This window comes from Micropterus dolomieu, linkage group LG17 (assembly GCF_021292245.1).
Source record: "Micropterus dolomieu isolate WLL.071019.BEF.003 ecotype Adirondacks linkage group LG17, ASM2129224v1, whole genome shotgun sequence".
Taxonomy (NCBI): domain Eukaryota; kingdom Metazoa; phylum Chordata; class Actinopteri; order Centrarchiformes; family Centrarchidae; genus Micropterus; species Micropterus dolomieu.
Window position 1 is genome coordinate 29,754,083 of NC_060166.1, and position 13,467 is coordinate 29,767,549.

Here is a 13,467-nt window from a genome sequence, read left to right on the forward strand (position 1 = left end):
ATGCAATCTATTGTTAGTTTTAAACTAGATTTAACATGGTGACAAAGCTGTTTCTCTCTGCAGAAGTGCAGTCTTGTCTTTAGTTTTTTAGTCTCAGTTGTCACTCTTGGTTTCTTAGTTACCATGGGGCCACCTGCTCTGCTCAGGTGTAATATTAGAGTGAGTGTCGGGTAGACAAATGTGAGATCTGTCTGATTAACATCTGTTCAGAAGTCTGACTGAGGAAAAGTGCTGCTTTTTACATCACGTCAACGTTTAAGATAACACTGTCTAACAAGGATGTCATTGGGGAAAAAGGTTCGCTCTTCTTCAGCTTCAGGAAGATTACAAACCCAACATGTGACCAGGTAATCTGCTATTTTGTTGCTCTCCTTTTACCTTTGTAAATCACATTTGTGTTGAGTTTCATTCCTATTCAATATTTTATATTCTACATTTTTTATAGTGATTTAATGTCTAGACAAGGGATAATGGGACCATGGTTGAGGCCTTGCCTTGTTTCTCTGTCATGTTCAGCAAATGTTTACTGTTGTCATGGCGCTTGAGCACTGAGAATTTACCATCTAATACAGAGAGTCTGGTCACCTGTAACTTATAATCAGTTTCCAAGGTTAAATAGATATAGGCCCTATGTGTATTTTCCACTGGCACTTTTCTACTGAAAGTCTGTAACAATGTTGGCTACCCTGAGTCAAGTAATATACAACAGGGTCCTTCTTGTATACTTTTAAAGAGGGCCAAAAAACCCATATTAACAATGTATTACAAGAACAGTACATCCATTTAATCAAAATAACATCTCAAATCCTCCAGCATCCTCTCTGAACTAGGGAGTCGGATGAGAAACACTTCTGGGCCAGGTGGTCGGGGTGAGAAAGTCACAGATGACTTTTCAGCACCAGGACGAGTGGGTGTCAGCGAGGACAGAAATGAGCAGCCTGAATGGTTGGTTCGAGAGCGGCTGAAACAGATCAGGCGAAGACACTCTGTCACACTCGGAGACAAGGCTCAAATAATGAGACGACAACACTACAGAACTGACTCAACTTGTAGCCTCAAGGTACAGTTTTCAAAACATCTACCTGTAAGTGAAATCAAAAAAGTTAAATGTGTTAAATTGGAACCAATCTGCATCTGAAAGGATGTCCTAAATCTTGATTATGGCAGTGACATTATACATTTTTCACACTTTCCCAATGAATCTACTTTTCTAAAGTTGATGCTTTTAACCTCAAGGTGTCACTGTTGTGTTACATTGCAACACTTGTTAGTTTAGCAGAATGAATATGAGGTACTGCCAAAAATGCCATTTTAAATCAAGCTGATGATCAATTTACTCCCAGCCTGACAGTGCATCGGGCAGAAAAATCTGTCCCAGAGCCCAGGATGACCGTGTTTGTTTGTTTTGCTTTTTAAAGTTAAACAAACATTGTTGCTGCGCCAACTACTTTAAATGACCTATAGTAGATTAAAATTCAAGCTTTCAAGCAGAAAGGAATGATGGAATGATGTAGGAGGCTGGTGCAAATGCCCTGGCTGAAGTTTGTGGGTTTCAGTTGCAGATGTCAGCCACACTCCCGTGCTTAATGTAATGAGCAATGTGCCATAACAGATTAGGCAGGAAACAGGCTCAGGAGTTCAAAGTGATGCAGCTCTAATAAACGGATTTGGAAGGTTATGTGAACACTTTCAGTACTTCCATCACTCTGACTGATTAACAATTATCTCGGCATTTCAGGAGATACCGTGGGGAAACCTCGACCCTAGTTACATCCTTGAGGAATTAGGCTGTTTATCCCTGTTATTTATTAATGATAGATTAAAGAGTGTTATGGATTGAGGACTCGTTGCTAGGAAACCGTGGCAAACTGAAGAGAGACCATTAACACAGAACATAAGTCGGTGGTAGAGCCCAAATCACCTGTTTTGATAAAAATACACTGTTAATATTTTCTCTCTAACCTTCATTTGTATTTTTAGCACTCAGACTTTATGAACTGCCTGGTGAGTGGATTTGAGTGGACTGAAAATAAAATGGAAGGAGCATTTTTGCCATTGAAACTTTATAACTGGTTTTATTGTGCATTGTTCTCTTTTTCTGATAATATTCATAATCGGCCCAGATGATGAAATTGGCTTATGTGATAATATAATGTCACCATTTTCCCTCTCTCCAATAAGATTGATGAGACAATATCATTCGACGACCTCCAGAAACTGAAACTAGCATTTGAGGTAAGGTATAAACTGCTTCTTTTGAAAACATACCAACAGTCTGATTATTTATGTCTGGAAGATTTGACTGTATTTGTCTTTGTAAAGGAATTTGAAAAGAGTGGCTTGAGATCCATTGACGCAAAGAATTTTGGACGTATAGTGAAGAAGTGTTTGGGTTTGCCTAAAACAGTAAGACAGTGTGACCTCTCTCTCTCTGTGTCTTACACTCTCTCAGATTCTCTCATCTCTGTGTCGCACTACTTTGCAATTAAGGAGAAGCCTTTGCAATTACATGATTCATTTACAATAAGTGTCGTTGTACTTCATTCTTTTGTTCTTTGAATTTCACAGAGCAATGCACAGATTCAAGGATTATTTAAGAAGATTGATTATTCAGGTCGAGGAAGGATTTCATGGGTGAGATGAAATTCATATTTATTACTTATGGAGCATGCAGCCCTTTTATTCTGTGTAAGGACAAGTCCCTTGCATGCTAACACCAGGAATCTACAATAAAAAAAATGGAGCAAGTGTGACTGAACACAATGATTCGGGCTTAATCAGCTTTTCTAGTGCCCAGTTCACTGTACACTAACACATTTGTCTTGTGCTGACTCAAATGCGATGGTTTCTCAAGACTCTTGACGCTTGACTTGATTTTTAATATATTTTCAATGTGTTTTTTATTCGGCTGGATAGTCGGTAGCTTTTCACTGGTTGTATGGATTGTAAAGCTGAAACAATTTGTCTTTTACATTTGTAAGGAAATTATTAGAAGATATTTCTAGATATATGATATAACATTGGAGTATGATTTATTTTGTAATTGCAAAGTCAAAGTCTTTTTACGGATGCGCTCACACAGGATGCAGTTTCCACTGGGGATGGGGAAGATGTGTGTAATCAACATCTTTACATTTTGTATGCTCAGTATACTCAGTACTTTTGTTTTGTTTTTTGAAGAACATTTTATTTTTGATGTCTGATACCAAACCTACAATCCTGCTCATATAAGCAGAATGACAATTTTATGACTATGCAGGATAGACAACCTGAACATTAACGCAGAGTAATGTGATATAGGGTGAGTTCTGCGCACACATGCTGCAGGAATACAAAGAGAACCAGGAAACTGCAAGACGCAGCAAGCAGGTGGCTTTCACTCTGCCAGCCACTATGAAGGCATTGTGTCATGGCCTTCCCATAGTCAACATCCACTCTACCTATGATGGCAGTATCCTCACAGTGCAGGAAAACGGGGATGTTTGCCACTGGAGCCCTGAACTTAAACCACTGAAGATCAAACACATGTTTGTACGTTTTACCTTTTGTACATTTACCTGAATACTTCAACGACTCTCGGCAGTCTGGGGTCATTCTGTATTTTTCTTTTTGTCAACAAATCCCATGAAAGACTGTAGTTTTTAGCAAAAATTACTCAATCAGGCTTAAGTAGTGGACTTGTTGGGGACTATTTTTAGCAGCTCACTAATATACTTGATGCTCTAGACAGTAATTACAACAGGATGTGAATGTGACAATGGCTCAAAATAAATTATAGTGTCATGTTCATCATAATGAAGGAACATGTCATCCGGTACACAATGAGGTTTTTTAATACTTTAATTTTGGACATCAATGGAGGTCTATGAATGAGAGTAATTAGATATTTCACTTGTAAGTGAGATCAATTCAATACCGGTTTGCTTCTTTATAGGGGATTTGTTGATGATAAGAAAAATACAGAATGTCACCAGATGTATCACATACGTATAGAAGGTGTTAGGTGTTTGTGTTATTTTGTATAGTATATGTTATATAAAGTCGCTTTGCACACTTTACACTATTTTCAGTAAAATCTGACAGAAAGCAAACATAAATTAGTATTTATTTCAGGTTTGTTCTATTGGATTGCACCAAAACTGTTATTTTGACTACCTCCTATAGTTATCTATTGAATTTGAATTGAAAGTTTTTTTTAACATTTTAGTTTGATCATTTTTTACAGAAAGAAGGACCTGCAAACAGGAAGTCAAAGTGGGCAAGTGATTTTACTCTCATGACAGAGTACAACAAGCTGATGATCGGAACAGGGTAATATGAGAAAAAGGTTTAATAAAATGACTTAAAGACCAAATTATTTATTAGGTACATTGATTACTCTTGTTAACAACAGGTTAACAGGTCCAAGATGATTCTAGCTTTGTTTATTGTGCGTGTCTTTGTTATCTTGTAGGGACAGAGAGATCCAACTTTATGAGCTTTCCACTCTGGAGCCTTATTGCCAGATCAATGCACTAGACACAGTGCCTTTGACATTGGACTACGGGTGAGCAATACAGCATGTTAACATATCTTACAAATGTCACAATAAGTCTCAACACACGTGATGGTTTGTGTTTCCTCATAGCTACACTGGCCCTGATAAATGCTGTATTGTGTATGGAGACACTGAGGTAGGTAGTTAAATCCTGATCCAATTTTCAAACAAGAATCATCCATTATTTCCCACCTGATTAATAGTTTGAGAAGTTAATTTTGTTCTTTGTGTTTCAGGGATGTGTGACCATCATTTTAATATCCTCCGTTGGAGATACCCTCAGGTAATTGTGCTTTTCTACTTTTATTCACTCTTATTTCTATTGTTCAACTATCATACATACTGTATTATTCAGTATTATCTGAACAGAGGGTGCCAAGGTCTCAAACACATTTTAAAGGTATTATTAGTATATACAGCATAAACAGTTTTTATAGTATACTCGTATCAGAAAATTTAGTGCGTATTATATTGCATTTGAGCATATATTCTGCAAGCTTCTCAAATAAACAGTGAATAAACTCTCTACACAGCCAGGTAACCAAAGAAAACTCAGCTGAGCCCTAGGGAGACTATTACAACCAATCAAATTTGTTTACTTCATTGTTTCCTTCCCAGATCATGTTCTTGGCTGATCAAAAGGAATTTGCTAGTGTAAAACTGAAACGAGAATATTTCCTATGAGTGAAATGCATTTGCGGCATGTTTGGTGATTCCTTAGCAACAGCTGATTAGTAAAATGTTTGGGACTCTACTGAGTAACATGATAGCATTCATAGCACGATATTACAATAAATTCCACACCAGGCTCAGAATCAGAATTACTTATCTAAATACATAATTTTCCAATATTGTAAATAAAAAGTAATCTTTGTATTCATAAAATAACAGCTCCACTTTAATTTGAGTAAGATGAAGATTATGAATTTCTGATAACTTTTTTTTTAAGTTCTTATTTTAAAGGCCTATTTTCATTCTGAATTATGATACACATTTGCAATTAATCAAATTTTCTGGTTCTAACATAATGTAATTTTTATCTTTTCTTTATAATATAATAATAATGTAAGAGTCTCTTGATTGAATCACAGTGTCAGTGTAAAATGTCTGGTCTCCAATTTACTAAGAGATATTTTTAGTTCTTTAAAACATTTGCAAATAAATCGGATTTTATTATTAACCCAGGGTGTAAAAATCATTGAGAATCTGTTTTTCTCATACAGTGTCCATACTTAGTGATTAATTGATTGGTAGGTAAATTTTGCGCCTGCATTGTGGGAAACACCATTTTAAATGTTTTCTTATTTGTTGTTCTTTTTTCAGTTAAATGTGGCACCTTTCAACACATTATATGACATTATATGACATTAAAAAACATATTATGTGAGTTATATTCATTGCATGGATTTCACAGTAGTGATCATGCAGTTATTTTGTTCTGGTTATACTGGAACTGGAGTGTATGGACTCCGGGGTTTGAGAGTCGCATTAGCATGGCCACTAAAAAGACAAGGAGGAAAATTATACCCTTGCTTCCTATAGGTTCCCTGCCAATCAAATAAATTACATGTTGTGTATGTATATGAGGCCAGGTCTGACTGGACATCTCAATATCTTTTTTTTTTATAGATTATGGAATAAATTACCAAAGATTGAAAATATACCCAACATAATGATTGATAATGCAGTGCTTTCTCCGAATGTGATATTTGTCAGATGGAAGGTTCATCTGGACTGGGTAACACAGGTGAAATTTTACCTTTCCATGTGTATATACACTTTCTTCACAAAGAAATGTATTTATGTTCTGTTAAGTATATTTATGCTTAAGAAGCTGTGTAACAACTTGTTCAGTGGTGTGGCATTTTATTTGTGTTATGAACAGATATTCCTGAAATAGACTGAGCAACTCACTCTTCTCTCTATATTTAGGCAAAATATTTTCAAAGTTTTCAAGCTGTTGTCTCTTCATCAAATGAAGAATCTTCATCTCTTGTCATAGGTACTTTACATCTAATTTCTTTGGCTTTTTTATTTTTAATTGACATTTGTTCAGCATTATCAGGATAATAACAAACAATCCAAGACTAATTACCATGACTTGGACTTACAAACATGTCTGTTCTTACACATGTGCATCCTGAAAATGATGGTCTAACGTCCTTTCACTCTACAATGTGCAGTAATTAAACTCAGTGTTGAACATTAGGCTGCCTGGTATGAGAGCTGAGAGGGATGACTCATGATGACTCATCTACCACAAATTTACCAATCAATGCCAACAGAATGTTTGTGTGTGCGTGTGCGTGTGTGTGCGTGTGTGTGTGTGTGCGCGTGTGTGTGTGTGCGTGTGTGTGTGTGTGCGTGTGTGTGTGTGTACATGATTGCCCATGTCATCTTACCAGCTTGGTCATTTATTCTGAAGATGACTTACCCTAGCTCCAAAAAGCATGTTTTGATCGATGCTCATGGCCTTATAATAAAATGCATTTTTTTTCTCTCCTTCTTGAGGCTGTGTGCTGCCCTTAACAGACGCTGAGCAGCAGCTGAGTGAGATCAGGGAGGCCTGCTATGAAGGTAAGACCAAAAAGGTCCAACTGAGCTGGACTCCACAGCTCCGAGCATCATGTGACCAGACAGTTTTCACCATCCACAAAGGTGTCAAAACTTTTGACCTTTGTCAGAAGCACAGCTTGCTGGTCACTGGAGGTATGGACAGACTCATACGCATGTGGAACCCACATTTTTCTGGGTAAGGAACTAGAATTCAGTGGGTTGTCTTTAAGACGATTATCATTAACTTAAAAAGCCACTTCCGCCTTGGTTCTGTTTTTGTTTTTAGGAAACCAACTGGTATTTTGAAAGGCCACTCGGCTCCCATCATCTACCTCTGCATCTTCTCAGCAGACAGTCAGATCTTCTCTGTCTCCATAGACAGCACTGTGAAAGTGATTCACATTTTTTATATTTCACTTGTGATTTGGTGTGCTCTCAGTGATCCACATAAATACAGCATTCATATTACTGTACATGCATTAACCACTGCAGCCATTTCACCAGCAGTGGTGGAGAGAAATTAATTATTTTCGGTATTGTGCTTAAGTTCAATTTTGAGACACTTTACTTGATTTTTCCATTTCATGCCACTTCTTACTTCTACTCCATTACAATTCAGAAGGAAATATTGCACTTTTTACTCCACTACATTTATATGACAACTACATTAAACTACACAGCAGTATAAGAAGTATAAATTAGCTCCACATCAACCACCTGCAATGTTTAAGTGCTGCTTACATACATTAATAATAAGGATCAAGTATAATATAATAAAACAATATAACAAAACCAGCCTGCAAGACCTTTTCATACTAGTAGATATTATTGCTAATTCCCCTGTACTTTTCCTTAACTAAAGGACTTTTACTTGTAATGGTGTATTTCTTTAGTGTGGAATTGCTTTTACTTAAGTAAATTATGTAAATATTTCTTTCACCACTGTTCATGTGTTCCCATTTCAGATCTGGGATATTCAAGATCAGTGTTGCCTGTTGACAACAGACCGCAAAGCAAGCGGGATTCATGGTGACATATCTGCATGCTCGTATTCCTCTGCTATGAAATCCCTTTACATTGCAGCAGACTGTATGGCTGTGCTCTCCCTGAAGATAAGGTTAGCTGTCATACCTTTGTGCTTTATTCATCATTGAATCAAATGTACTCTGAAGATATTTTGAAAATGATTTAAGGACTTTCACCAAAAATGTACAGAATTTAAGATTTTTTTCTACAAAGATGACTGCAGCTTCTTCATATTCATCTCTCTGTCATTAATTTTCATATCTTTTCCCCATGTAAGGGCACGGCTTCACAGCCGTCTGACTGTTTCGCATAATGAGCCTGTAATGTGTTGCGGCTACAGTGAGGAGTTTCGTCAAGTTGTCAGCTGCACTGAGGGATCTGTGAGTAAATTAGTATTTCACAACATCATGGACACAGATGACCAACTTCACATTTCCACTGTAAAATGAATCCTCTCTGTGTTAAAACAGAAATGTGGCTATCATATTTTATATCAGCTGTACATTTAGCTCAAAATGTTACTCAGGTTTTTGCTTCCACATAATCTACTCTGCTGCACCTTACTGTATTATGTAGTCTTTATATATTGTTGTTTATTGTAATTAATTTATTGTAGTTAATACTATCTTTTGTTTAGATATCGACATAATTACATTTTTTAAGGGAGATTTGCAAAGTAAGATTTTCATAGCATGGTCTAAAGCCTTTATGTTTTTTTGTTGTTTTTTTTCTTTTTTACCGTGCATATGACAAAAAACGTCTTGAATATTACTGGTTTCAGGTGGTGAAAGTCTGGGATTTTGACACTGGATGTCAGGTTTTTGAGTATGGTGGTGCACATGACCTGTCTGCCATCACATGCATGGCTTTTGACCACAATGGGAGGAGGTATAATAAATCTGCAGCTTGTGAAATTCACTTTCACTTTTCATGAAATATACTTCATCACACTGTGGTATTGTGTTTGCAGACTCATAACAGGTGGAAGAGATGGTTATTTAAAGATCTGGAACTTCAACAATGGACAGTGCCTAAAGACACTAAAGAAGGGTATGTATTGTACATTTCCATTACTCCCTCAAAACTAAAGGTTTGTATAACTATATTATTATACATAAAAATCCCTTTCAATATTTCCTGTAGATGGTGAATGTCACGAGGTGAGGGACTGCATCTTTCTGAAAGTTCACAGGAATTTGTGAGTAATGATGTGATATTTAGTAAGTAATCTTGGTTCTGTATAAATTTGAATCCATGTTGAGCTTGTGCAATTTATGTTTGAAGCTATGTGATGTCTGTCGGCCGGGACCAGAAGATTGACATTTACTCAGTGAGTAAAAAAGAAAAGACATGAGTTCTAGGTATTATTTGTCAGTTGTGTTTCTGAAATCCCATTCCAATTATTTTTCCAATTCCTCCTTCCATCCATTGTATTGCATCCCATTTGCATTTGTTTACATTATTACCAGCTGAACTGCCTGTTTTGAATTTCTTTAAAAAAAACACACTTTCTGCTGCATGGCGGGAGACTCATTGTCTGGTTAATAAGAATTTTAATGTCCTAATAGGATGTTCTACCAGTTGCTATTTTTGACAAAACATAATGTATTAATATTGAGATGTGATATGTCTTCTTTATGCTGACTGTGCATCTGTATTTTGTCAGGATATACCTGAGGACCTTCATCGTGTCCAGAGGCCGCAGCCTTCGTGGCAGGATGATTTGGTGATAATGAACAGAAAACTGTAGTATCAAGTAGTTCAATGGGCTCTGACTGAGAGTTTGTACTGTATTTATTTCAGGCGGATTAGTTTGGCAGACAGCATTGGCTTGATTTTATCATTATTCCTCTAATTCTAAAAGCATAGCTTTCTGTGTTAAAGGTGACAAAAGGACAAATTGGGTCTTTTATGGGCTGAATGCATGATCAAAAATACACCAGACAAGTGGTCTGTGGTTATTCAATTAGCACTTTATTTATCAATTTATAATTTTAAAAAAAGCAGACGTAGCCTTTTTGTGGCTTCATTGTATTTTTGTTTAAACATAATATTTAATATAAAAAATATTAAAAGAAATTGTGCATTTTCTAGTGGTGGAAAGTAATGAAGTATATCTACTAAAGTATTGTTACTTTTGAGGTACCTCAAGTTTTCTTAGTATTACCATTTTATGTCACTTTATACTTCTACTCTACTACATTTCAGAGACAAATATTCTGCTTATTTAATCCAATACATTTATTTGAAAGCTATAATTTTACATAGGAAACCTGAAAATATGATGTATATATTTAAGTACCCAGTAGGATATGAAATACACATTGAATGCAATGCACCATTAAAATACTGTTTACACACTAACACACACACACACCATTGTGCTTTATATGATAGGGGAGCTTGGCCATTTCTGTCAATGCTGTGCTCCAGTCCCTGGTGCACCTGCAGGGCTGTGAAGATAAAACTTCCCTGCTGGTTCTGTGTTCATATTATATGGACAAAGGGAGGACACTGTAGTCTTTGGTCCTAAGAATCATTTTTGCTGACTGGCTGGAAAGCTCATAGAGATGGGTAACAAAGCCTCCCTGATCTCTGCCCTACTGTGCAGCATCGCCTGCAGAAATTTTTTAACTTAAGCAGCGAGCTACTGCATCCCCCCATCCCCTTTTATTCTTGCTCTTTCCTTGTTCCATTTCTCTCAGTTTTCGGATTACATATTTTGAAATGATTTGCCATCTTCCTATCCCCATACTTTTTATATATTATAAAAATGTAATATATAATATTAATTGATCATTTTCAGTAAAGTTTTCTCCCATACACATCATCGTTGATGTCCTCAGATCACATAGCCTGTATTTTAAGCCCCAGTGCAGCCAAGCTTTGACCTGTCAATGTACCTGTAGTCTCTGCTCCAGAGCTGTCACTGAAATGTATGGATGGTTTTATCACTGACTCAGTTCAGAACACAAGGTGTGCACCAAATGCCCTATGTGCTCCCACCACAGTGTCTCATAAGGTTATCTCAGTATTTTATCCCATGACTTTGCTTTTGTATGCTTTTGTTTGCACATAAATTGATATCAGCATTAGTTTAGAACAAAGGTACATGATTATTTTATATTCAAAAAGCTGTACAGATATAAGAAAAATGATTGGATCCTCTAAAATGTCACAGTTTTGTAATGCAAGGCACGTCAGGTAGCTGCCACCACTGATGTTCTTTAGGGAATTCTAATTCTCACCATTGATCATTTTGGCAGAGTAGGTTTTTATATTTGGTGGACAGCTTGTTTAGAAATTTGATTTGATTACCCAAAGTTTAGTCTATAATATTTCCTAAAGATAAATGTATAGTCAAGCAAATGTTTTTCTAAACAACTACTACTCTATCAACACGAATCGTTGGGCTGTCATTTGGATTTTATATATGGTGCTGTTCTTCTATTTAGTGTGTTTACAATCAATGAGATTTTTGATCTCAATGGGACCTATCCTGGTTAAATAAAGGTTAAACAAATTTAAAAAGATGCAGCACTCCTAGTAGTTCTGTGAGGTTGTATTTAGACACAGTTGTGCTTTGAGCTAAGTAGTAACATTCTCACAGTGCTGAGCAGTTTAGCAGGTAGATTTGTTTAATATTTTCAATAGTTTAATGTGTTAGCATGCTAACATTTGCTAATTAGCACAAAAGACAAAGTATGGCTGAGGTGGATGGGACTGTCATTTACAGCCCCCTCCAAAATACTGCCATATAAGCAGCTTATAACGACCCAAATGTCATTCAAATCAAACACAAGACTTTCACCCAGGAGAACGCTGATTGTGTCCCATGTGAAACCAAAAGTCAAAGTTGTCTTATTCTAACTTACCTACCTAAGTCATGTCATGTGACTTACTGTAACTGACTAACGTAATTTGCTTATTTTAACCCAATCCATTATCTTTTCATGGCTAAACTGTGACTGTTTCACATTAAGCAGGTGTTGGACGTGTTTATTGTTACCATGACAACAAAGTCATTAGGATTTATAGTCTGAGCACCATGAATATCTACCATGTTTCATGGAATAGAACAAATAGTTGTTGCGATAATTTACTAAAAACAAAAATGTATTTTTCAGAGCCATTTCTAGCCTACATGGGATTAAATATTACACACATTACACTGTTTTAAATTCTCTAAACACTTAATAACCATTACAGATCAAGCGAAACCTCCCTTTATTATCAGGGAAACAAACAAATTTAATTCAATTTAATTTATGTTGTGCCAAATCATAACAGAAGTTATCTCAGGGCACTTCATATAGAGCATGTCTAGACCATACTCTTTGTTATAGTATTTACAAAGACCCAGCAATCCCCACCATGAGCAAGCACTTGGCAAGAGTTGCAAGGAAAACCTGCCTATTAACTGGCAGAAACCTCAAGTAGAATCGTTCTCAATGGTTGGGTTGAGAGAGAGAGAGAGAGAGAGAGCAGGGCAAAAGAGAACAAACAAGTTCCACATAGAGATTTAAAGTAATAGTAATGGTAAAGGTAGTGATAATAATATTAATGTTAATAATAATAATAATTTTACTAATAATAATAGGTGGCTTGCAATCATAGATCCTGACTCTACAGCTTCAGAAGAAGAGAAGAGAGAGATGAGAAAGCACACAACTACGGAAGACCAAAGATGTGGAGTTAGCAACCTGCATTAATGGGATAAGAATGCATACAGATGAAGAGTCTTTAGGGCAGAGAGGCAGTCTAGGCCTATAGCAGCATAACTAAGGGATGGTTCAGGGCCTGTAAGCTATATCAAAGAGGAAAGTCTTAAGCCTCCTCTTAAATGTGGAGATGGTGTCTGCCTCCCGAACTCAAAGTGGGAACTGATTTCACAGGAGAGGAGGCTGATAGCTGAAGGCTCTGGTTCCCATCCAACTGTTGTAAACATTGTTCATTTTTGAAATGCAATAATGAATGCAGCCTCATGCTCTCAAAGCTGTACAACCAGTCCACAATAATATCACACAATAGGTTACAGTTGCTTTATCTGATTTTACCTGTATAATGTGGTCAGGTTACAGCAGGGCGCACTTCTCTGTAAGAGGGAAAATTGATTCTCCCCAACGCTGTATGATCCATTGGAGGAGGAGACCCTCACTCCACCTCCATCTTTTTCATTATAGCTGGTGGTTATACTCACCCCCAAAGAGGTCCATCAACAGAGCAGAAAGATTACATTACAGTGGCCAGTAAGAAGAGTGACTCCTTTGATTATCTGTAGAGCCCTCCCTTGAAATTGTTTTTCATTAATGGCATGCCGGAGAAAGATCAATGGGTTTTTCTATATA

At 36.6% G+C, this 13,467-nt stretch overlaps 1 protein-coding gene across 4 annotated transcripts in view; it reads left to right on the forward strand.

Moving 5' to 3' along the window:
* The first annotated feature begins 147 nt into the window (after positions 1-147).
* The window catches only part of wdr95 (WD40 repeat domain 95), a 21,880-nt gene continuing 8,560 nt past the window's right edge, over positions 148-13,467 (forward strand). Inside the window, exons 1-21 of one of the 4 annotated variants that reach the window (XM_046073454.1) lie at positions 148-347; positions 814-1,060; positions 2,182-2,235; positions 2,323-2,406; positions 2,569-2,634; positions 3,301-3,531; positions 4,226-4,311; positions 4,454-4,546; positions 4,628-4,673; positions 4,774-4,820; positions 6,167-6,275; positions 6,470-6,539; positions 7,049-7,289; positions 7,380-7,485; positions 8,059-8,210; positions 8,397-8,499; positions 8,901-9,007; positions 9,090-9,169; positions 9,263-9,317; positions 9,404-9,449; positions 9,786-9,845. In XM_046073454.1, the coding sequence (XP_045929410.1) occupies positions 280-347; positions 814-1,060; positions 2,182-2,235; positions 2,323-2,406; positions 2,569-2,634; positions 3,301-3,531; positions 4,226-4,311; positions 4,454-4,546; positions 4,628-4,673; positions 4,774-4,820; positions 6,167-6,275; positions 6,470-6,539; positions 7,049-7,289; positions 7,380-7,485; positions 8,059-8,210; positions 8,397-8,499; positions 8,901-9,007; positions 9,090-9,169; positions 9,263-9,317; positions 9,404-9,449; positions 9,786-9,845 (2,151 nt within the window). In that variant the 5' untranslated portion in view covers positions 148-279. Of the gene's footprint in view, positions 348-813; positions 1,061-1,867; positions 2,005-2,181; positions 2,236-2,322; positions 2,407-2,568; positions 2,635-3,300; positions 3,532-4,225; positions 4,312-4,453; positions 4,547-4,627; positions 4,674-4,773; positions 4,821-6,166; positions 6,285-6,469; positions 6,540-7,048; positions 7,290-7,379; positions 7,486-8,058; positions 8,211-8,396; positions 8,500-8,900; positions 9,008-9,089; positions 9,170-9,262; positions 9,318-9,403; positions 9,450-9,785; positions 9,846-13,467 lie in introns of those variants that run through there. The other 3 variants (XM_046073455.1, XM_046073453.1, XM_046073457.1) reach the window with 3 other exon arrangements.